At 31.4% G+C, this 24,796-nt stretch overlaps 1 protein-coding gene across 1 annotated transcript in view; it reads right to left on the bottom strand.

Annotated features, from left to right (window-relative positions):
* Window positions 1-872: 872 nt before the first annotated feature.
* The window catches only part of LOC143067791 (uncharacterized), a 35,349-nt gene continuing 11,425 nt past the window's right edge, over window positions 873-24,796 (bottom strand). Inside the window, exons 3-11 of the mRNA XM_076241328.1 lie at window positions 20,690-20,995; window positions 14,017-14,071; window positions 13,314-13,393; window positions 11,586-11,666; window positions 9,539-9,589; window positions 7,786-7,842; window positions 3,140-3,238; window positions 1,786-1,941; window positions 873-1,433 (exon numbers count right to left, since the gene is read on the bottom strand). Coding sequence (XP_076097443.1) covers window positions 958-1,433; window positions 1,786-1,941; window positions 3,140-3,238; window positions 7,786-7,842; window positions 9,539-9,589; window positions 11,586-11,666; window positions 13,314-13,393; window positions 14,017-14,071; window positions 20,690-20,995 — 1,361 coding nt within the window. The 3' untranslated portion in view covers window positions 873-957. The remainder of the gene's footprint in view (window positions 1,434-1,785; window positions 1,942-3,139; window positions 3,239-7,785; window positions 7,843-9,538; window positions 9,590-11,585; window positions 11,667-13,313; window positions 13,394-14,016; window positions 14,072-20,689; window positions 20,996-24,796) is intronic.

The following is a 24,796-nucleotide window of genomic DNA, read 5'->3' as shown; positions in this document are numbered from 1 at the left end:
GTTACTATATAAAAATGCAACATTTTTTTATTTTCATTCATAAATATAAGTGTTTTTAGGTCGTGTGCGAAGGATCATTAGGTATATTATTATCATTTAATACAACGGCCATGATTAGGACAGCCAACTTTTCTACGACAATGTATTCTGAAATTATTTTTGAATAGAATGCACAGCTATATGAATAATGTCAATAAGTCGTAATATTAACCTAAACAACAAATTGGAACAGTTGTTTGATGTTAAACAATAATATTTAGTAGCTAAATGTATGCTTTAAATTGGTAACACCATTGACAAGATTCTATCAAAGTATGACCTAAAATTGTTAAAATTGAAGGTACTCTTCATTTTTCCCATTGCATATTTCTGAATATCGTTGCTACCATACTATAGAATACATTTGTAGCGGAACACATTTAAATGTTTTAAACAATGACATCATTTTTCAAAATGTTACCTCGTCGAAATTTGCACTTTTTTTTTTATAATGACCCAACTGCAGTTACGGATATCACATTTACCACGGTGATTACTGACAAAGGACACACTCAAGTCATACTTGTACCACAACTCCATTAGTTATAAATATCACCACGATATTTACTGCTTTAATTTTATTTGGAGTAAACTAAGAACACATATTTGAGACGTTAGTGACGCACTTAAGGACAGGTCCTTTCTTTGCGAAAAGAATACAAACTTGAGATACGAAACAACATGCATATTTGACGTCTATGACGCATTAAAGGAAAGGACATATTTTTGATAAAAAAATACTAAATAAGATTTAAGGCTGGATTGATAATTGAATCTTTTTATATGGGATTACATTTAAAACATATTATGCAAACAAATATACAAAAAAGAGCAACATTTTATTTTCATCATCAATATTGTTTGATTATACTTCAATATCTTATTTGTCATATGAATACAAGTACAACACCAACAGGTTTACAAATTTTCAAATATTTCTATTAATGTATTTTCATACAAATCTACATCCTTTGACTTCTTGTATTTACAATAATCAAGATGAATTTCATGGTCCTTTTTATATAATTTACCTTCTTCCGTAGCACAAACAATTTTTAATTTAGGAAAATCATCTAAAGCTTTAAGTGCAAAGTTCACACTGGTTTCAGATAATCCATATCGTTTAAGTTTAACTGGTAGGAAATGTTCTGACATGTAGAAAAATATCAATTTACATTTGTCCATGACATCTGTAAAGCGTATCTTATTATTGTTATTGCACCACCTGAAAATGTCTTCAAAATAGTTAATTTCAATGTAATTATAGCCCCATTCCTCTGCTAGCGTGTGCAGATGGTCCTTGAAACTTTGTAAACCCTCTGCACTATCGGTATTTTCCGTATCGTTTGTTTTTTTCAAACATACATTGTCTTCTACGTGTAAGATAATAATATCTGTAAATAAAAAGATACATATATTAAATATGATTATGTATTTATTCCTGTGACGATACTTCTTCCAGAAAAAAAGTCCATGGCCCTTCACGGTTATCGGTGTTAAATATTTTGCTTATCTCATTAACAATTAGTAACGGAATTTTGGTAGGAAAATACAGATAAAAGGTAAAGGAACTTAAATTAATAATACAATTAGATATAGAAAAAAAATGCTGATAATTAAACCATATATGAAAAAAACACATTCACTCTTTTCGAACGGACATATATTATAAAAGACATAATTTTATCTGAAACCGAATTTTAAATGTTGTGCATTTCTAAAATTTTTAATTTGGATAACATGTACCTGTCTGATTTAGTTTTTTAAGATGTCGTTTACTCTCACTGTACTCATCTGACTGTCCATCAACATCGTTTGGTAGAGTGAGTGTTTCACAAACTGGTATTTTCTCTTTTTGTGCATCAATATCATTGGATTTCTCTGGTTTTGGAAATTGTTGGTCTAAAATAATTAAACAAAACTCGAAAAACATGCATTATAATACAAATTCGTGTGTTATTAAAACATATACTTGTATAAATATGCATGTCACATTTTGGATAGTTTAGTACAAGATCGTGCGTTTACTTGTTGAATAGTCACTGTACACATGGTTTGAAAAGAAAGCCAGTGTTCGGCGGAATCCTATGTTTCGCCTGTGATCGCTGATGGCAGTGTAATGCCTCGTTCACGCGGACATTTAATTCGAATTACCCAATTCGAATTAGAAATACGTTTTTGTTGATACGAATTAAAAGTTAACGTCGTTTCGATGTAGTAAAGTGAATTTGACGCGCATTGTAATTCGAATTAAAATTGACGTTAGGACGTAAAACGTTTCGAATGCGAATTAAACTAATTCGAATTAGTTAATGCGAATCGAATTCGAATTACGTGTGATCTCATCATAAAAGTGTAATGTAGTCTGAAAATAAAACTTAATCATCTTATATAACGACAAAAAAAAAAAGAAAACAAACTGTTCTTAAGATGCTAATTTTCGTCATGAAGCAGCCTCTGTCAAAGTTTCGTACATTCCATTAAGTTTTAACAAAGCTGTTATCGTCTTCATATATTTTATACTTAAACTGCATATAATGTTCACAGCAAATTTAATAAGGGCGTTTGTTTGTAAAATTCGACCATCATTCAAAACGTTGTAGTATACAAAATTAAATTAAAAAAAAAATCGAAACAAGTATACGCTGTAACTTACATTTGCATGATAAAGTAAGAATATATAATCCATCTGTGCGAGAGCTACAGACTGTCTGCTTCTGACGTTATTGTTTAATATATATATTGGGTTTTTTTTTCTCTCAAAAAAGAACAGGCTTACTGTCCTAAGTCAGGAGCCTGTAGTTCAGTGGTTGTCGTTTGTTTATTTGTTTCACATTTATTTTTCGTTTATTTTTTTGTACATAAAAATTAGGCTGTTAGTTTTTTTCGTTTCAATTGTTTTACATTGTCGTTTTTTTGCCTTTTATAGCTGACTCTGTGGTATGTGCTTTGCTCGTTGTTGAAGGCCGTACGTTGATCTAAAGTTGTTAATTATTGTGTCATTTGGTCTCTTGTGGAGAGTTGTCTCGTTGGCATTCATACCACATCTTCTTTTTTATATTAACAATCCTTATTAAAGAGACGTTGTCATTCAATTTACCAGCTAGTTGTAAGGATCCAATTTTATCTATTAGCAGTAAAATATCTATACTTGTATCTGGTTTAACTATTTGTTCCTCAGAAGTACTAGTGGTAATTTCTAAAAAATAATAAATCAATAATTCAAGAAAAACTATTACGACACTTCAAATACAAAGGAATGTTCTTTATTTATTATAACTAATTAGATTATTATGTGTTCGTATGATTTGAAGACACATCTGTAATATTTTTCTATTGAAGGATTGACTTTTTAGATATCATTTTCAGTCAAATTAACGTATGCTGAAAATGTAAAATAGAAAAATACAGAAATCCAAGAAAAATTCAAGTAAAGTCCTATATTTAATGGCAATAGCAAAAGCTCAAACACATCAAACGATCGGAAAACAACTGTCATGTGCAATACTTGGATCCCGTTTCTGAGCAGAACGTTCACGAACCCGGGTTATGTCAAAGAACGCCTTTTTTTCAACAAAAAAGTTCACCGAAAGATACCAATACCTTATTGGTAAATATTCCGTACCAACTTGACAAAAAGTACATGATAGTCTTGAAGTATATATTCTAAGTACTGAAGTTGTTCGTCATCTTAATTGCGTGTTATAGTGCTATGTTATTTGTCTTTGTAAATTAGTAACCTCTACTGTTCACCCCTTTTTAGGGTAATTTCTTTTAGGCGTGGCTTGGTACTAATGCATTCCGCCAATATGTTTGTAACACAGTCCAGTTTATTTATATTCATCTATAACACATAGGAGTATATTTTATGTTAGGGCTTTTTTGGTTGACAACGGACTATATAGTCAAGCAGACCTTTCCTGTGTATCACGTGATTAGGCACCTTTTGAAGTTTCATAGTGGAGTTTTAAATCAGTAGATACATTTCCATTAAAGTAAAGCACACGCTTGTGCTGAGTTTAGAGTTGGTAAAGAATGCAGTTGTGTATAAGAATTTTCAGGTCTGACCATTGATATCCAATGGCTTATTATTAGAACACTCAGGGGTTTTAGGCCCGGTTTTGGTGTGCGTACAGCACGTAGTAAATACCGTCGGCTGGTGGGTGATATATGGTTTCGGATATACAAATAATGTTATTGTTAAGGTTCATCTTATCAAATGGACACAATGGCTGTATTTACACCTCAGAAAATACTCGGAGTACAAACTTACCTGTGCATTTGAAAAGTTTTAAAGCGTTTCTTTAGGAACAAAAAAAAACAGCCAAACAAAATCAAAACAAATTTTAATCTTTCAGAAACACAAAATACATTTAACTTTTATATATATAGTGGACGCCAGGCCTTAACATTTTTTCAACTGGACATGTGAGTTTGTACTCAGTGTCGTTTTGAAGGTATAAACACAGCCATTTTTGTCCATTTGTTATGATGAACTTTAATATGGTAACAACTCGATATTTGCTGATATCAATTATAACGCCTGAAGTTGGTGAAATTATCCGTTAAAAACATACTAAAGAGTCTGTTAAAATATATGTCAAAGGAATCGACCAGTCACTGTCCGTGCAGACTTATGCAGTTTAAAGTCGTCATTGCTCATTGAAGTTATCATTGCAGACAAATTATATAATATAGTGTTTTTTGATCAATTTGCAATTAACCGAAAATGTGTGCAAATAGTTATTTTTCCTCCTATTGATAATACAAAGAAATATGTGAGAGGTGTAGCTAGCGATAAAACAAGATTAAATCCACTGTTTTCTACGTCAGGAAACCAGACACTGGTGACGTTTTACAAAGTCTTGGTAGTATAATTTGTTCTTTCTAATAACAAAATATTTGTATCTACATTTGGTCATTCGGTTTTAGAAACAAAGTTTAACCTCTAAACTAGTGATAAGGTGATAAGAGTATGGCTTTCACACTTTCAACTATTTCATGGAGGGAAGGAACAAATTGATTATATTTTGTACGAAATTGTAAACCATAAGATACCATTAAACCAGTCAACCTGTTCTAACATATACAAATTGACCATGATAGTCTATTTGCATGAACTCATATAACCCTATGACCTGCAGGTGCAGTAAACATGAGCCAAATGCTGCGACATTCAAAAGCTTTGGCTTTCTTTCATAGTTTTTGTGGTAGATGGTCATCATGTCAATGAAGCCGTTGCATCGAAAATTCCTAATGTGAATGCTGAAGTCATCTCTTCTGAAGTATAACAGACGCCATCATATTTTGATTCGGTTAACCACTATTGAATATCAGTGTAACAAAACGCAAAATACCGAACTCTCAAGAAAAAAACGTAATGTCCTTTATAATATGGCGAAATTAAAAGCTCAAACAAACCAAACGAATGGAAAACAACATTTACATTCCTGATTTGGTACATGCATTTTCGTATGTAGAAATTGAGTTTTCACTTAAATTCTTAGAAATATTATCTGTTCGGACCTAATATTCTTCAGGGGTTTAGTGCACCTTAAATATGTAAATGCAACGCACATTACTACGATCTTTGCAGGCTCTGTTGTAAATAGCCATATAACCTGTCATATAAAAAAAAAATTAGAATTGTACACACTTCTAAAATTTAAAGTTCTGTTTAACTGTTTTATTGTATAAATTTTAAGATTGTTATAGGTTAATCAAAGTAAATTGATATGATTTGATATTTGTAATAATTTAACATCATAATCATACTGATGAAGGATATCTGTTATCCGAAATATTTATAAATATTTACATTTATAGTTTTGTTTTTTGTTTTTTGTGTTGTTTTGTAAACTTTTAAGGCGTTTATATAATATATTTCTTGTCTTCATGTGTCATAACCTGTAACTACCAAGCGTCCTCGTGAGGAAAATCGTTGACTATTATTCAAACGTTTATACAAGTCTAAATTGAAAACAACGTTCAAACCTTTGATTGCGTTGGATAAAAACCGCAATTTTTCATACGTGTCCATGTAAAACAAAGGAGTAGGTTCGGTAAGGTCCTAAAATGGCCCCTTTATAAGCGTAAATTTCAATTTAGGATTTATTGACCAATATCATTATAAATTATAGCGAAAACAGTGAATAGATAGGAAATCAGCCATTTTGTTGAAAATTTACGTTCCTGCGTTTTATTATGGCGTCACAAGTTGTACTCGTATTGATTTTCCAAAAGACAAAAAAAGTGTGTAAAACGCATGTGACTAGCTAACAGGTCGAACAACTGATGTGCTTAAACCCCGCTGACTGCCATTAACGATTGCTAAATAAATTGAACAAGATGGAACAAATAAACTCATCATAGATACCAGGACTAATTTTGTATATACACCAGACGCGCGTTTCGTATACAAAAGACTCATCAGTGACACTCGAATCCAAAAAAGTTAAAAAGACCAAATAAAGTACGAAGTAGAAGAGCATTGAGGACCAAAATTCCTAAAAGTTTTGCCAAGGTCATCTATGTCTGAGGTAGAAAAGCCTAAGTATTTCAAAAATTCAAAACTGTAAATAGGTAATTTATAAATATTACCATATCAATGATAATTCATGTCAGCACAAAAAAGTGCTGACTACTGGGCTGGTGATACCCTCGGGGAAATAAATCTCCACCAGCAGTGGGATGGACCCAGTGGTTGTAAATAAACTCATCATAGATACCAGCACTAAATTTTGTATACACGCCAGACGCACGTTTCGTCTACAATAGACTCATCAGTGACGCTCGAATCCAAAAAAGTTAAAAAAAAAAAAAACAAATAAAGTACGAAGTTGAAGAGCATTGAGGACCAAAATTGCTAAAAGTTTTGTCATTACAGCTAAGGTAATCTATGCCTGAGGTAGAAAAGCCTTAGTATTTCAAAAATTTCAAAATTTTGTAAACAGGTAATTAATAAATATAACCATATCAATGATAATTCATGTCAGCACAAGAAAGTGCTGACTACTTGGCTGGTGATACCCTCGAGGAAATAAATCTCCACCAGCAGTGGCATCGACCCAGTGGTTGTAAATAAACTCATCATAGATACAAGGACTAAATTTTGTATATACACCAGACGCGCGTTTCATCTACAAAAGACTCACCAGTGACGCTCGAATCCAAAAAAGTTAAAAAGACCAAATAAAGTACGAAGTTGAGGAGCATTGAGGACCAAAATTCTAAACGTTTTGCCAAATACAACTAAGGTAATCTATGCCTGAGGTAGAAAAGCCTTAGTATTTCAAAAATTCAAAATTTTGTAAACAGGTAATTTATAAATATAACCATATCAATGATAATTCATGTCAGCACAAAAAAGTGCTGACTAATGAATCTTTATATTAATTGAATATCAAATAGAAAACAATAAATAAACTTGCGGCAAATATGTTAAACCACAAACATGAGGTGCTAATTTTTTTACACCAAATCCGGATTTGACAATTAATGTCTCTTCAGTGACTGATGTTAGGAATCGAACAATATTTGGAAGGCCATATAATTTACCTCAATTTAGGATAGACTTTTGAATTTTAAAGAGTCGGAATAGGATGAACGGAAGTTATAAACCAGAGGGAAAATATGATACAAGCCCAAACGAAAACATATAAAAAATGTCTTAATTGAAAACAACGTTGAATATAAATATACGAAATGTTTCAATGAATGTCTTACAAAAATATTGTAAATAAGAACCTTGTTTTACTTCTTTACTGGCTGAGGACTTTTCCATTCTCTTTTCATCAACTACAACTCAACGTAAAACTGTTATTAAACATAGAGAAAGCAGACATACACATTAACATCTCTTTTGAATAAAACATATTGAACGTTTGTGCTGTCTATTTTTCTTCTTCTGTTGATTGTTGTGTAATATCGAGGCGATTGAAAAGAAGTTTCCAAAAGACCAGCGGAAAAATGCATATCACATTCATTTACTAAAATGTTTTTAACATATTGTATTTTTACATTTATGAGACAGACTTCATACATACACTGTGAAGGGAGAACGAAATGAAGCTTGCATATTTATTAATTCAAGTTCCGTTATACAGATTACTAAATAATAAGTTTGATGACTTTGCTGAACGCATCAATCCAACCGAACTTAAAGTAAAATATACCGCAGATACATTGAAGTCTGCCTCATCTAGATTCATTTACATCAGTTTATAAATTAACAATACGGGTAAGGTTGACAATAAAGCTAAAAGATTAAGGAAATGCTTTAAGGATCCCCATTGGGAACTTTTCATTTATATGTAGCAACATTAAAGCACCAGCTGCATAACGAGTACAAATTTTCTAGTTGGTACAAATTTACAGAGATTGCACTTCATATTACGATGTCCTTCAGAACGGAATGTTTCGTGCAAGGATGAGTTCAAACCAAGGTTTCAGAGTCGTAAAGTTACTCCTTCAAAAACTATCACAGAACAAGACTTGTGTGTTCATAATGTCGTTTCAATAATTCCACCCTCTTTACCTCGAATGTGACATCTCCAAATGAGACTTACAATTGAAGCGGATTTCGTCTAATACCGTTTCAAGCTAAACTGTCCAGCGTGATGACTTTGCTTTTACTATATAGCTAAAAGTTTGCTTCTGTGAAAAGTTAAGTACAAATGATATGCGGTTGTCCTTTCTTCAAATGAGTTTGTTTATATTGATATTAGTGATTCAATCAGTCTAACAGAAACAACATATCCATAAAAAAAATGTGCACACACTTCGATAAATCAAAGTGCTTATTAGCACTGCGGATAAAGATTGATTTTATAAATCATTGGGAGATAAACTTAAACATTTAATTGCAAATATATTGATTGTAATTGATTCAACTGCAATGATGGACAAAGTATGAAACTCCAATTTAAAAAAAATACTTTAGCAATGACAGCGTTGATATTTGTTTTAGAGTAGATAATACATTTCTGCACCCTGCACAATTGAAGTAATTTCCTTCATCATTTTATAATTTGAAAATCTGTGCATATATTTGATAAATATATTTCTGGAGATATTATGTTTAAAATGTTAGGATCAATGCACAATATTTTTTGAATCTCAAAAGAAGTGATAATCCTTGGAAGAATCAGATATCAAGACAGTAACATTTGGTTATGATTGCATTGTATGCGATCTTTACAAAAATACTAGGACAACTTCAAACAAAATATGTACGAAACATTGATTATGAAAATATTAATGGACATACAAAATTGAGATCATGCGATAATAAAAGAGCATTTTATTTCTGCGAAAAAAAAAACTGTACTTCTTTTAACTTTATAATTTTAACACTTGATAAAAGGAGTTTCGACAGAACCATATATATCATATAAAACCAGAAGCAATAGTATGATATCCAAGCATTTATTGCTGTCCTGAAAGGATTTAATTGATGGCCTGTCCTTTCTTAGCTAGAAACTATAATGCATAATAGTACCTGGTATTGCTACTTTAATGTCGTGTACTTTTTCCAGATCCAGATGAGCAACTAAAATACAAAAAAGTAGGTAAGATTAATAATATAAATAAACTAAGTTCATGTAGGCATAATATTACTTAATCAAACAACACACGTCATATGTATACATAGTTTTGCAATTTTTACATGGTGTTAACTTGTAGAAATGATAGTGAAATCAGAGATTGCCGATACAAAATGCACACGCCAAAATGTCTCGCCTATTTTCATATTATGACTTTATCTTATGTTCAAGACTCCACTACATATATCACTTAAACTATAAAGAAAATGAACCATTAAAGAGGGACATCTGCATTTCAATATTCGGTTGAAAATAAAGGGATTTACAGTTGTGGAAGATAAGAAAAAAATATTAAAATAAAACTTTAATAGCATATGTACGAGAAGTACATTCTGTCATGCTGTGTCCGAAATACGCGCTAAAAAACATTTCTACTTCGAATTGCAGAAAATTCGAATATCTACCTGTTAATTGCAGGCTTAACAAAAATGAGGGAAAAAATTTCCTCTCTATACTATTGTTTGATTGTAAGAAGCTTCTGTCCACGTTTTGTGAAAATCCAGGATAGTTTATGAATCTGATAATGTTAAAAAAAAAAAGAAGCTTTAATTGCAGACTGTATGTAATGTAACTGAAAGGAAAATCTATTTATTAGTAAAATACGGAAAAACAAGAACAAAATTTTAACTAAAGGAGTAGGTTCAGTAAGACCCCTTTTTGGCCCCAAAATATAGCAGTTTTACAAAATTGTTAAAATGTAAACCTTTAGTTTTTTATTGGACAGTAGAATGCCTCTGCTACATAAATATGGGCTGTTTTTAACAATACAATGCACATATATCCGGTACTAGCACCATTAAGTCATGCTAAATTACTGAAATCCTCATAATTCTAGCATTTTAGTTAAATTTTAGACGGTTTTCGTGTAAAACGGAAGTGGCCGCATTCGTGTTCATCCTTAATATTGAAACGTAAGTTGTATTTTATGATAATACATAACATATATAAAGGTTGAGGATGAACACGGATGCGGCCACTTTCATTTTTACCAAAAACCATCTGAAAAGTGACATTTTTCGGCATATTAGGTAGATTTTTCATATTTGAGCTTGAATCAGATCGTTTTTAATGACTAAATCTGTTAAAATCTTTCGCATAAACTAATTAATTCAAATAAAATAGACACTTAAGTGTTTAAAACGGGTCAAAATCTTTCGTCAGATGAACCTGAAATTTGAGGCCAAAATCGGTCCTTCCCGGACCTACTCCTTTCCTTCGCGATACTAGCTTTTTATCATAAACAAGCTTTTGTCCAAGTTTGGTAAAAATCCAGGATAGTTTAAGAAAGTTAAAAAGATTTTAAAAACTTTAACCACAGAGTAAATGTAATATTGCCTGGCAGAAAAACTAAGTCCATTTATAAGTAAAACACTGAAAAGATTATTTTTTTACAAAATTTATTACTGGTACTATCTTATGATCATAAATAAGCTTCTGTCAAAGTTTAGTAGAAATCCAGGATAGTTTAAGAAAGTTATTAAAATTTAAAAACCTTTAATAAGAGTGAATATTTGTCGACGCCGCCGACCACGTCGACGACGACGACCCTGACGACGGAATGTATGATCGCTATGTCTAGCTTTTTCGACCAAAGTCGAAGGCTCGACAATAAACGTACTTATTTTAGAATAGGAAATAAAAACAAAGAAGATGTGGTATGATTGCCAATGAGACAACTCTCCACAAGGAACCAAAATGACACAGACATTAACAACTATAGGTCCCCATACGACCTTCAACAATGAGCAAAGCCCATACCGCATGATCAGCTATAAAAGGCCCTGAAATGACGATGTAAAACAATTCAAACGAGAAAACTAACGGCCTTATTTATGGAAAGTTTATTTTTTCCTATATAACTGACAGTGGATGGCAATAATCTACTATAAAAGTTTTGACATAAAGTTTGTTGTAACCGCTGATTACAGTTATTTTGCTTACCGTAAATAAAACTGTACATGGCAAATATGATGTTACTTAAAATAATCCCAGAGAGCATAATTTGCAAATAGAAACGAATTCCTAAAAAATAGAGAAACAAAATTTTTAATCATAACAACATTTCTTCTAGTCAATAGGATATTATATAGTGTATCTGGTTATTGTTTGTTACACGTATAATGGTATATAAGTTTATTATTGGGGCGTGAGCATTTACTTGATAAAGACATTTTCATAAATTTTGTATCAGCTGTCAACAAACTGGATACCGAAATCGGAGCACAATTCATAACGGAAATTCACTTATCAAATGGCAAAATAAAAATCTCACATTCATCAAACGAATGGTTAACAACTGTCATTTTCCTGACTTCTTGACACAGTCATTCTGAAATAATATTGAGACCGAAAATAAGATAAACACAAATATCAAGTGCTACAATATGTATCATACATTAAATTTGATAGAATACTTGAAGAGTGACGTAATGCCATATACATATATTTACTGTTTCTCAATTTGTGGATTTGCCCACATACAAAGTGATATATTTGGAGGGAATCACACAATAATAAATTGAATAAAGGAGATGTAGATAAACCAAAGGGAAAGTTGCACTGTACATTTTTTCGAAGGAGTGAAATTTAGGTGAGTTAAAATGATAAATAACTTGACTACAGAAGTCCAAGGAAAATTCCAAACGGAAAGTCCTTCATCAAGTGGCAAAATCAAGAGCTTGAACACATCAAACGAATGAATAACAACTGTCATATTCCTGAATTATGACAGGCATTTCCTTATATTGAAAATTATGGATTAAATTTCGTTTCAAGTATTCGAAAGGCATAGATTACCTTAGCCGTATTTTTGGAATGTTTGGTCTTCAACGTTCTTAAACTGTATACGTGTTTGGCTTTGTAACAGTTTTGATCTGAGCGTCACTGACAAGTCTTATGCAGACGAAACGCGCGTCTGGCGTATCAAACTATAAGCCTGTTACCTTTGATAACTATGTATAGCTAACTTAACTTCTCTCTTATATGAGAGTCATATAGAAATGTGTTATATTGACAACAAAGTATGGGCAGAAAAAATAGACATAATTTTTCATTAATATATAAAACTTGTGGTACACCAGTCAAAATTGTGTAATAATTAATTACTATAAAAACAAATAACTCTCTCAACAAAGAAAACAAAATGGCAAAGTATATAAGACAAAATTAAAGACGGGAATACAAAAGCGACCATAGCACAATAACACAATGGGGGGATGCATAAATGTCTAATAACTCTAAAAGTATATAGAAAAATCTCACAGAGACTAATACACATTAATCACAGAGAACACATATTTAACTTGAAATATACAGATATCTAACTTTTATAAATTTATTAGTTGTCATTCAAACTTTTCAATGCATTAGGTTTACAAATATCTTGTGTGTTTGAGTTTTTTTAAGGGGATTCTGTTTTTAGGGGAAAAGGAGACAATATATGTTTTTATTTTTTAAGAATGGGGTCCGTCATTTCTGTATCTTTTTATCCATTTTGCCCTTTTTTCTTTTATTGTTTGTTTTGGGATTCAATTTTAGGTTTTGCCAATTATTCTCTATTATGTTTACTCCATCTGGACTGGGCCCTTATTTAAGTGTGCAAATCTTAAAAGGAAGTGCGTAAGTGCTTGTATTACATCATAAATTAGTAAAGCAATTTTAAAATCTTACTGAAATAATCTGTTTTCCACATGGATATGTCTGATACAGTGATTACATCAAAATCATCTATTGGAATTAATGCTGTCAAGCTGGAAACATATAATATACTAAGATTATTATTTGCTCTATTCTTTTGAACATTATTTGGTATATGTATGTCACTGCAGTGACACAATTTTTTTGTTCCACATGCAACTGGTGTGTCATTTTCCGTACATCTTGAATAGAGATTAACGTTCCCATTCCGACAAGACACATTTGTGTATTCATTAAGCTCATACAAAACAATCAGATCCAAGATTTGAAGTGTCTAGGTACTATGCCTTTTGACATGCGAAGCGTTATACAGCAAGTGCAAAAATAGTTCATATTTGGTGCATTAGCATTCCTTTGTATCATATTCACAAAACATGTGCCATAATAACTTTTTACATGGCGTCAATTGAGTTCTTTGTAAAATTGTCAGATTGTTTATGAAAGCAGGTATTGTATTATATTTCAAACACGAATATAAGTAAGGATGATACATAATGTCATTGGGTTTTTTTCTGTAGCTCACATTGAATTTATTTACAAATTATCTAAGACAAAGAAAGATCATTTACGTATGTCACATATTATCTATAACATAAATTGAAGAAACTCAGCTGCTGATAGTGAAGGTGATCTACCATGTTCTTTGCCTTTTTAAAGCCGTACTAAGATCACTTACTTTATCGAATAAACTGTCTGAGTTGTATGCACTAATGTATCAACACATTCATAATCTGTAAGAAATTTTAGATTGACAATTATATGCAAAATTAGAATATTAACAAAAAACATTTCTTTAAGGTTAATGACCCATTCTGTAGCCATTTTTGAACGAACTTTTCAAACTTCAATAGTATCAAACTACAGATATAATGAATAATAGAGATAAGCTATTTTGTACATATACCAAGCGGAAACTTGATGCAAAGCATTATTATTTACTGTTTCATTGCATTTAATAGAAATAGAGGACTTTATGGCAAATAAACCAAGATTTTAATACAGAGATTACTGTTATAAAATTTAAAACATAGATTACTCACTTGCTTTTCTATGATGTGCTAGCTATTGTTTAAAAAAAGTTCTAAGCAACCTGTAAATTACAAAACACCTCGTGCTGACTTTTTAAAGTCGAGCGCACCCTAAAAGGTTTACTTGATTTGGTTCATATTTATATTTCTTTTAACCAATAACTACATTAATAAACTAGTTTGCAGTGCTATCATTGATTTCCTTAAAAAGTTTTAAGGAAATCAATGATAGCACTGCATGCAATAATCCTATATCTATCAGTCACCAAATTGCCAAAAATGAGAGTACAAGGATAAAGGCTGTGGATTTTCTATAAAATTTCCATATGTTTAGCATTGAATCAACACAAAGGTACATAATCCTTAATAAAACATTTTAGGCAAGTGATAAAGGTGAACTACAAATCATAACACAGGCAGGTGATGAAGGTGTTTCACACACCATAACATAGGTAAATGCTAAAAGTGTACCACACACCATAACATAGACAAGTGATAGAGGTGTACTACACATCATTACATAGGCATGTGATGAAGGTGTATCACACACCAAAACACCATTACAACATGTACCATACACCATACACTTTTTTCTTTTCCCTCTTCTCTTTCTCATTTGAAAACAAGATTTGCACCATTAAAAAATACATTGCTGATAATGGTATGTCTATTTTCAAGTTTAAATTTTGTAACCATGTTACCATTGTCAAATATTAACACAGGTATATTGTGTGCCAAACACTTGTGGTAACGTTCAAAATGATAAACCATCAGTATTTCCCTCTTTTTATGAGGTTAGCATACAAATATAAGGAGAATATTCAAGATCTTAGATGTAAACTTTTATTTGTGTTTTTCACTTGAGCTCTACTTACCTATCTTTATATAGCTCACATTGATAACTTTATTTATACTGCCTGACACCAAAAATCAGTATGTTCAATTTTTTTTTATCGAGTTTCAAAATAGTTACAAAATTCTTAATTAATATATTAAAACAGATACATATCAATTGACTTCTATATAATCCTACATGTAAGATTAAAAATTTTCTTAATATAATAAAATACAAGCATATGCATCTTTTGATAAGATGATTAGATCTTGACGCTTGTCTATTAGTTAGTTATGTTAACTCAATTGGGAATGCCGCTTTAGCGAAATTATTAACGTTTTGTTATGTTATTTTAATCAAAGAGGACAATAATGATATACTTAAACTCAATAAAAGATATATTGAACACCAAACATTCCCACAATTCGTGAACAAAGATTTAACAAACAATTATTTTGAGTAAGCAAATGCAGAAGACATTACAAAAATAATAAAACATCTGCAATTTTGCAATTGACATTTAATAAAATTATATCCAAAATAAGAAGGACAATTCAATTTAGAATTTGCAAATATTGAAGCAAATTAAGCCGACCTTACAAAACCTTTAAAAGAAATAGATTATTTCTATATTGTAATATAAATTGCATTTGTTCAGCAGATGTTTTAATGAAACAATTTGCTTAAAAGTGTGATGAGAGAAAACCATGGTATATTATATACTATTTGATGTTGTACCATACTTTGATAATAATTGATTATGTATGCAGCACACTAGAATCCAAAAAAGAGAAGGCGGAGCTTAGCTATCATGGTACAACTTATTCATTTTCATGTTATTCCATTGCTGAAGCTCCACCCATTTACTGATAGATATTCGCCTCTGAACCATTTAGGAAATTGAAAAACACAAAAAGACATAAACATTTACTTGCATGTTTTCATTTATAACTAAAAGCAATAAATCATTTGTACCACATCTCAAGAAACCTGTTGTTACGAGTTCCCTTAATTTTTGAAAAATTACTAAAAGTTTCATCTTTCAGTTGTGAAAAAAAAATTTTATAATTTTTTAGAATTTTATGAGCGATCAAATAGGGGGACGTACACTTTCTCCGCTCCCTTGATCCGCCACTGTTTATTGTTTAATTATTAGAATTATGTTTTGATAAATAGTTTACTTATCGAATTAATACAAATAACGGAAGTTTTAGCAGTTTGTACGAAAACTTTAAATAAATAAATATACATGTTTTCAATGAGATGAACAATCTGTAAAATATAATTGATTTGTATGATACCTTGAAAACCAACAAATAATAAATTTTACCGTCATTAGAATAATTATTTAATCCTAACTGTTATTTGCTGGAATCCGGCATTTTTGTTTACTTTTTGATGGCATGATGAAATTACCTGCGCATACGATCATACACGGTGCTCAAAACTTATAAGCGCTGGCTTCCATCTCATTGGATTAAACTGTAACGTGATCAATTTCTAACATTAGTTCAAGCTGTCAATCCATTTATCAATGTTTATATAACAATTTTTATATATCATGTGTCTTACTCATTAACATATTTAAACAAACTCATCCTTCGGATTCGTTTGTTTAAATATGGTAACTTGTAAACACCATGGTATTTATAGTACTTAAATAGATATTGTTTAACCTGTTTGAATGTTGTAATATCTATAATAACTGGTTATTATAATTTTTAGTAAAGTTTGTTCTACAGAAGTATCTTTCAGGCAATCCACACAGAGTCACTCTTCATATTTGTAATTATACAGAAGAGAATTAAAACTACTTTAACTACTAAGAATAAAGTAAAGAGTAATTATTAGAGATTTATTAGCTAAAACAACTTATAGGACCAACAGAACTTTTCAGAAAATATCATTTCTACCTCGTGATATTAATGAGTTTTATTAAAAGAATCTCACCAAAACATATGCCATTATATGCATGTATCCTTATTCTGCAAAGTAAAAATGCAAAATGATGCAGTACAAACGAATATATTAGTATATATACACAGAACACTTTTGCATAGGCACTATTTCTGTACCAAAAATATCTAGTACAGGAAAATCTACTTTTGATATTCAGTAAATTTTGTTTCTTTAAAATTATTGTAATATTTAGGTACATGTTTTTATTTACAGTACTAGATTTATACTCGTTGAAGTACTACAAACACTTGGTTACACTGTTACCTCTTTAGCATTTTGAAAGTTTGTCTAATTCAAATCTCTTAAAATAATGGATTTAAACCTGGAATATTGTGATCACTGTTAGTATTATTTCTGTGCCTAAACATTGTAGTTCAAATCAAGTACTGTAAAAGACAGGTACCTAAACATTACAATTTTTTTAATGTAATGAAATTGTACTAAATATTGAAAGTAATTTCAAGTACAACAGATTTTTAGTACAGAAATTAGTTCCTATCCAAATTGAGCAGTGTATGCTCTCTGTTAAAAAATGTTAGTTATTCGATGTACACTCAATACCCTCTTTAATAACTGGTTCAGTAGTTATTACAATCATTCACCAATATATTTCAAGTAGGCTGTTATAAACAGATATATTCCTTGGGTGATAATATTAATAAAACTATTGGAACTTTTTTTTCTTGAAATGGTTCAAGTATTAAAAGGGAAAGCTAGACTGATAAACAATTATTTTTTGTTAATCACAATAAAAGTTTTTATTTGTAAAATCTTTGTAACACGATGAACATAATATTCCCTTCATTCATATATAATCAAAGAGCTGAAAGCTCTGAAGAAAAATGACGCCACTGTCTCTAATATTGGGACAGTTTTTATGCAAGTCTTGATTTTCACATACCGTAATTAGTTTAACAATGCAACATGTATCGTAAGCATATAATTGATATTCGTATGTGTGTGTGTGTGTGAAGTGAAGGTGACAACTGGCTGGTTTTTTAAGACAAATGAATAGGTCAAGACTAGCTAAATTGTACAAATAAATACCGTAGAAAGGCTTGTATATTTCTCACTGGTACATAGTCTGAATTTGAGTCCGTTCGCTTCCATTCACGTTTGCGCCCACTCATTTTCACCCCTTTCACTTTCACACCCTACATGTTCGCACCCAATCTTAATTGGTTTTGTGTTTAATAACTATGTAAGCAAGTGTTTTCTTATAAGTATAATTGTTGTCATGGTCTCAAAATAAAGTGAGACAGCAATTTTTTTTTTGTGTTGAATAAATCTTAATTATGTTTTGGATAAGGTATTGCTAAAAATAATAATAATCCTTTCTAAATAAAGTGGTATTTTGTCAACGTTTTATTTTGTGTTGAATAACTCTTAATCATGTTTTGGTTAGTGTATTGCTATAACTTGTTTCATTGACTTGTTTCAAAATGAAGTGAGATTCTGACTATGTTTGTTTCTGCGTGTTGAATAAATTTTATCATGTTTTGGTTATATTAGTGGATTGCTATATTTTGGTTTCTATGTTTTATTGTTTCGTTGTTTCAGATCAATGGGACCAAGCTGTTAAAAACAATTATCTTTTGTGTTTTGTCCTTTAAAATCTTCAATGTTTTACTCATACCAAGCTATAAATACATTCAGTATTTACACCAAAGCAATTTAAAACAACAACCATAATTTTCCAATTATTCAACTTGAATTTGAATTAAAATTGGGCGTGAATGAGTAGAGTGTGAATGTGCGAACGTGTAGGGTGCGAAAATGTATTGGGCACAAACAGACCTGATGCCACACAGTCTGAACCCCCTTCTCCCACAAAATATTAAGTGAATAATCTTTTTGTTACTGCTATCAAAGGTCTAATGAAACTCAGATAGTTTCAAACATTTGTCAAAGAATTCTAGTCAAACTGGCACCTAGTTAAATTGGCACCTGAACGTCGTAGGAAGGCGTCCCAGAAAAATAATAAAATAGCCTTGCCAGACGTCATAATTATTTGGACTAATACATGAGATATTGTGTATTTTTCTGCATTATTTTAACCAGTTGAGCATTTTACAGGATTGTTGGTTTAATGCTGTTTAAACTTTACTGAAAAACAAACACCTTAAATTTGCTAATTATTTGGCATGAAAGTTTGATTTATTGAAAGGGACTCATAGTTTTCCATTTTATTTTAATAATTGACTTGTTTTTACAATTACACAAATTGTCTAATTGTTAAAACAACAGCTTTGGTAAGGGCTTCGTTGTTTACCTTTATACACTACATATTCACTTTCGTTTCGTGGTTTACCAAAATACACAACAACATATTCACTATGTACTTGGTAACAGTAATTAATTAATTGAATAGAAAATATTATATCAAATATTATTGGATGCCGAATTGACGTCGAATAGGTGCCGATTTGACTAGATGCCAATTTAACCAGGTGCCGACTTGACTTGTACGTTTCAATTCCTCTGCGATCGTTTGCGGTATTTTCTTGAGAAAACCTATTTTCCATCATCAAAGAGAAGAAGAAACTGCTTTAAAATGATTCTGGAACGCTTCATGATTGTTAAAATAAGTTTAATTCACTCAAAAACAATTTTAAAACTTGCGATTAAACAGGAAGTTTCCAAAGCACGTGTAAAAGAAGAAATTAACCGGTGAGAGTGGAAATCCGTATATGACAGATCTCCCTATAGTACGACTTTGAAAGTAAAACAGTTCAATCCTTTTGTAAAACAATCTTTAATATACCTATCACATTAATGTTTGAATGGTCTTAAGCTTATTAAAACCATATAAGTCGGTATGAAACACCAAAACGGAATGAACAATAACCGATTACGTTTTGTAGTTTACAAATTCTAAAACTGGTTCCCGTCAAACTACAACACTTTGTTCGAGTGTAGTGGAATACAAGCAAAAACCAGTATAAACTGGGTCCTGGCTGGTTTAATACTACACAATGATGCATAATGATAACACAAGCAGATTCCAGTTTGTTTGGAAAATAGGAAATACGAAACCAAGCGCGGTAGGCAGAGCAATGTAATGAAGTTCAGGTCGGCAGTTATGGAACAATGACTGCGTCATTTTCCAAAAATCGTGTTTGTATTTCAAGTACTTTAAGTTCACGGTTAATCTTTCTTGCAATAGAAACGTAAAAAGTAAAGTCAACAAGAACTTTGATAAAGACAAATCATGTCCATCGTTTACTCTACGGTTACTTTTGTCTATTTGACGTCCAAAATGTTAATCCGTACAAACAAAAGAATCCGTTGTGTAGTTTGAGTCTTTTTCGTTAATAATCTATAAATAACAATTCGTAATAAGCAGTAATACATGGTGTCTCTCTCATTTTGACGACAGATGTCTGATATTTTGTGCAGCATTCGACCAAACTTCATGATAACTTCTGACATACAAATTGAACACAAATAGAAAATCGAAGATTATAGATGTCAAAGTGTAATGTAACGTTTTATAATTAACGAACTAGGTTGGAAAATATACAAACCTTCATTCATCGTTTGGTTTGTTGGACACGTTTTTTTAAAGCATGTACACTCCTCTTCTGATGGTATGCAGAACACTTTGTTTCTTGGAATTGTATGGAAAGCATACTGTTTTGTATAATCGCACTTGCATGTACGATCTGACGCTTCATCACCTATCATGTGTTCTATTTGACCCTCTTCTGCGCAGTATGATTTGACAAAGTAGCATCGGTGGTTCTCATTGGATAAGAAATTAAATGGTTGGTATTTTTCAGCTTCACACTTTTCATAATCAATGTATTTCCCACGAAGCACAGGATAGAAACCTTCATGAAGAAACAATTAAAATTTATTTTAACATTTGTGGAAACCAATGTTTTTAATAACTCAATGATAATTTGAAAAGTGAACTATGAATTATCTTATTTGTTTTAAATAAACTCATCATAGATACCAGGACTTAATTGTGTATGTACGCCAGACGCACGTTTCGTCTACAAAAGACTCATCAGTGACGCTCAAATGTTGGAAATAGTGTTTCTTAATGTACCTGCTTCATCAATAGAATAAAGTCATACTTTAATCTATGTACTCTGACATTTGATTGATTTGATTTGATTTGATTATAGTTCAAAATACTCATGTCATAAGTTTTGTCGATTCGCTGGCTAGTCTTATTAGAGTACGATGTACATCGAAAACTGTCATGATTAACAAACAATTCCAAAACATGAGTCGAGAAAAAACACGAGTCATCCATCTGAAGAAAAATTGTTTTATTTTGTACTGATGATCTTTTTTTGTTGTTCTAGGTTATTATATTAAAATTAACGGGACGAAAGACAAAAAGTTACATCAATACAATATTTCGTTCTCTAATCACAACTCCTGTTTGTAACAAATTCTATCCAATGGTTTCAGCCATGTTTGTATTTTTGTACATTTTGGTTGGAGATCAAGTGGGCTTTTTATAGTTTCTATGTATCTATTATAGTTTTCGAGATAAAAGTCATTTGAAAAAAAAGTTCAGTAACTCTAATGATATCTCATTCAAACTTTCGGCTTTCTGCATTTGTGCTTTGAAGCCCTAAACAGTTTTCATCTGTATTATGAAAATTTCGAGATAATAGGCACGGGTAGTAAGGTCGTCATATCGAGGAGCGTTTAGTACAGTGATTTTGTCATAGTTTGGATAATTTTGACATGGCGGTGTTAAGTCTTTTTGATGACAATCAATGCAAAAATGTAAACATTGGGATATTTTGTAAACGGAACTTCTGATCATTAGTTCAAGCTGGTAAGTACCTTTGTATAAAGTAAATATGTTAGTACATCACAAGTGGTATCATATGGTTAATGATTTAACACAGAGCAAAGCTTGCGTATGTCAAAATTTAAAACTTGCTAATTGGTTTATCGTACATAAAAAAGTTCTTTTCTTACAGTCTGTTACATCACATATATATCTTCGTGATATAACACTGCGGTCAATTATTCTGAAAAATACATACTTTTGCAATCAATTCAAAATTACTGAAATATCTGTGTCATGGTTTGGTTCATTAGTGTCATGGTTAAGTTCATGTTCGACATGGTTCAGTTATGTAATTTTTCTCGTGTATAATGAAGAGTTACTATCAAAATTCACAAAAATCGTTCCATTTGAAACACAAAAGGACATAAAAACGCACAAACAATGTAGTAATATGTTATAAGTAGATGGAATATGATTGCCAATGAGATAACTATCCACCTGAGATCAAATGATGTAGATATTAGAAGCTATTTGTCATCAAAAGGCCTTCAATATTCAACAATGAGCAAAACCATATTTCTTAGCAAGATATAAAAGGCTGCGACAAAATTTAATGTATAGGAATTTCAATTAGAAAATCATCAGCCTAATTTCTGTCCAAAATAAATAGCAAAATATGATACACAGTTACATACGATATTCACGGCATTACAGACACTTAACTAGAGACAGTATACACAAAATATTGCGGAGAAAAACATGTTTGCGGGCTCCCCAACCTCTTCTTCGCCTTAACCATGCCACACATGTAAACTCACCAGATCGGGTTTAAACAAGAAAATCAAGTAACAGAAACACTAAAGACACAAATAAATAACGATATATATTTGACACTGTAGTTTCATTAATTGAATAGCATTATATGAAACAATATTGAGAGGATCCTACTTTTCAATATTTGTTTTTTATTCTTTAAATCATGCAAAGTTTGACCAACCCCGAAGATCTACTGCTAAACGTAAATAGTGCAATCGAGAACCCATATGATGGATTTGCACATGGTGCTCAAGGAATTCGTCTGTGCCATAGGAAAGATGAAGAAAAAATCTTTCCTCATAAAAGAGCATGTTATGATATCTAAAAATGTCATTATCTTGAAAATGAGACAATATATCATTTAAACTTTATGAATGCTAGAAATGAATCAAAAATCAAATTTTAAATTTATTAAATATTATTTTGTTTTACATATTTTACTGTGTGTGATGAATGATCGAACCCAACGGAAGGTCTTTCCACACACACATGCATGCTCTTTCTGCTCGTGTTTCCCACTATGGGGCTGGTCTAGTGAACGCTTGCTGTTAAACACAGCATTACATTCCATACAGATGTAGGACTTATTCCCTTGACATTCTTTGACATGTCTTGCCATTGATTGTCTATAAGCGAAAGCCTTGCTGCATACGGTACATTTAAACGGTTTGTAGTTTAAATGTTTACTGTTGCGATGGCCTTCAAAATATGCGTTATCGTTAAACCGTTGATGGCAAATATCACACTCTATTGCACTGGCGTCAACGTGATGATCGTAACTGCAATTACGATCATCCCAATATGGCGGACACAAATATAGCGATATTTTAGAAGGCTGATTTCTCTACTTTAACAGCTTATTTTCATATTTGTTTTATATCAAGAAAAATCTTTCTTGAATGTGTTTTTCATAAATTATAGAAAAACAACCAGAAGAACGAAAATCGAGATTCAAAAAATCACGATGATGATCGTAACTTCGTCTATAGATGATCGTAACTTTGACTTGTTTTTATAAAAAGATGCTCGTAACTCAAAATTTTTTTATTTTTTTTTCACTCAATGAACACCCTATTTAGCAGTCACGATAAAAAAAAAATGTGATTTTAAAATTAAACAAAGAATAAATGAAAACCGCTTTTCTAAAAAGAAATGACATAAGGGGATAAGCAGACTTATATGCAAATGTCCACAATATTATTTTCTTATGAGTAATTAAATATTCAAAATGGATTTATGTTGATACAAATATCATTCTCATGATACAGTTTTTAAGAATACAGGCCAAAACTTTCACTGAATAAAGTAAAGGAAGGCATGAAGTTGCATTATTTTGATGACCTTCTAACGGTTTTAAATTGCTGCCTGGCCTTGTTTTTTTTCTTAATCAAACTACGACTATTAAACATTGGTAGACTACAGAGGCGGACTAAGAGGGAGGGTGAGGCCCCTCATGGGGGGGTCCTAGTAATCACATAATCACCATTTTTTTGCCAATATAATCACATAATCATTAAATATTTGCTTATCTTTAGTAATCAAATAATCATAAACTAAAAATACTGTCCTAGGGAATCAAATAATCATGAAATATTTGGCTTAATATTCAAATAATCATTAAAAAAACGGCCAAGTAATCACATAATCAAAAACCCCATGAGGGCCCTCGAGGGTCAAGGTGCTCGCATCACCTTTTTGTTGGGAAAATTTGGTTGATTGTATAGGGAATCAATGAAGAATGACTGTAGCGGGCCTACTCTTAGGTAGCCAGTCCCCCATCCCTTTATGAAAATCTCTGAATACGCTACTGGACCACTGTTGCCTATATTTACCATGGGTTGGCTATTTATGTAAAGAAGGACAAGTTAAAATAGATGGTATACATGTTCATATAAGATTTTTCAAGCTACAAATCCTTACATTTCTACGGTATATGACATGTGTTATTGAAGTTAGTCGAAGAAGTTATGTTTAGCCAAACATATCAATAAGGGATCTACCATTTGATTTTTATAAGGGGGATGAAATTTGGCCGAAAAGGCAGGACAGGAGATTT

The sequence above is a fragment of the Mytilus galloprovincialis genome, chromosome 3, assembly GCF_965363235.1.
Source record: "Mytilus galloprovincialis chromosome 3, xbMytGall1.hap1.1, whole genome shotgun sequence".
Taxonomy (NCBI): Eukaryota; Metazoa; Mollusca; class Bivalvia; order Mytilida; family Mytilidae; genus Mytilus; species Mytilus galloprovincialis.
The sequence above is the reverse complement of the archived record's forward strand: the minus strand, read 5'-3'. Positions and strand labels throughout refer to the sequence as shown.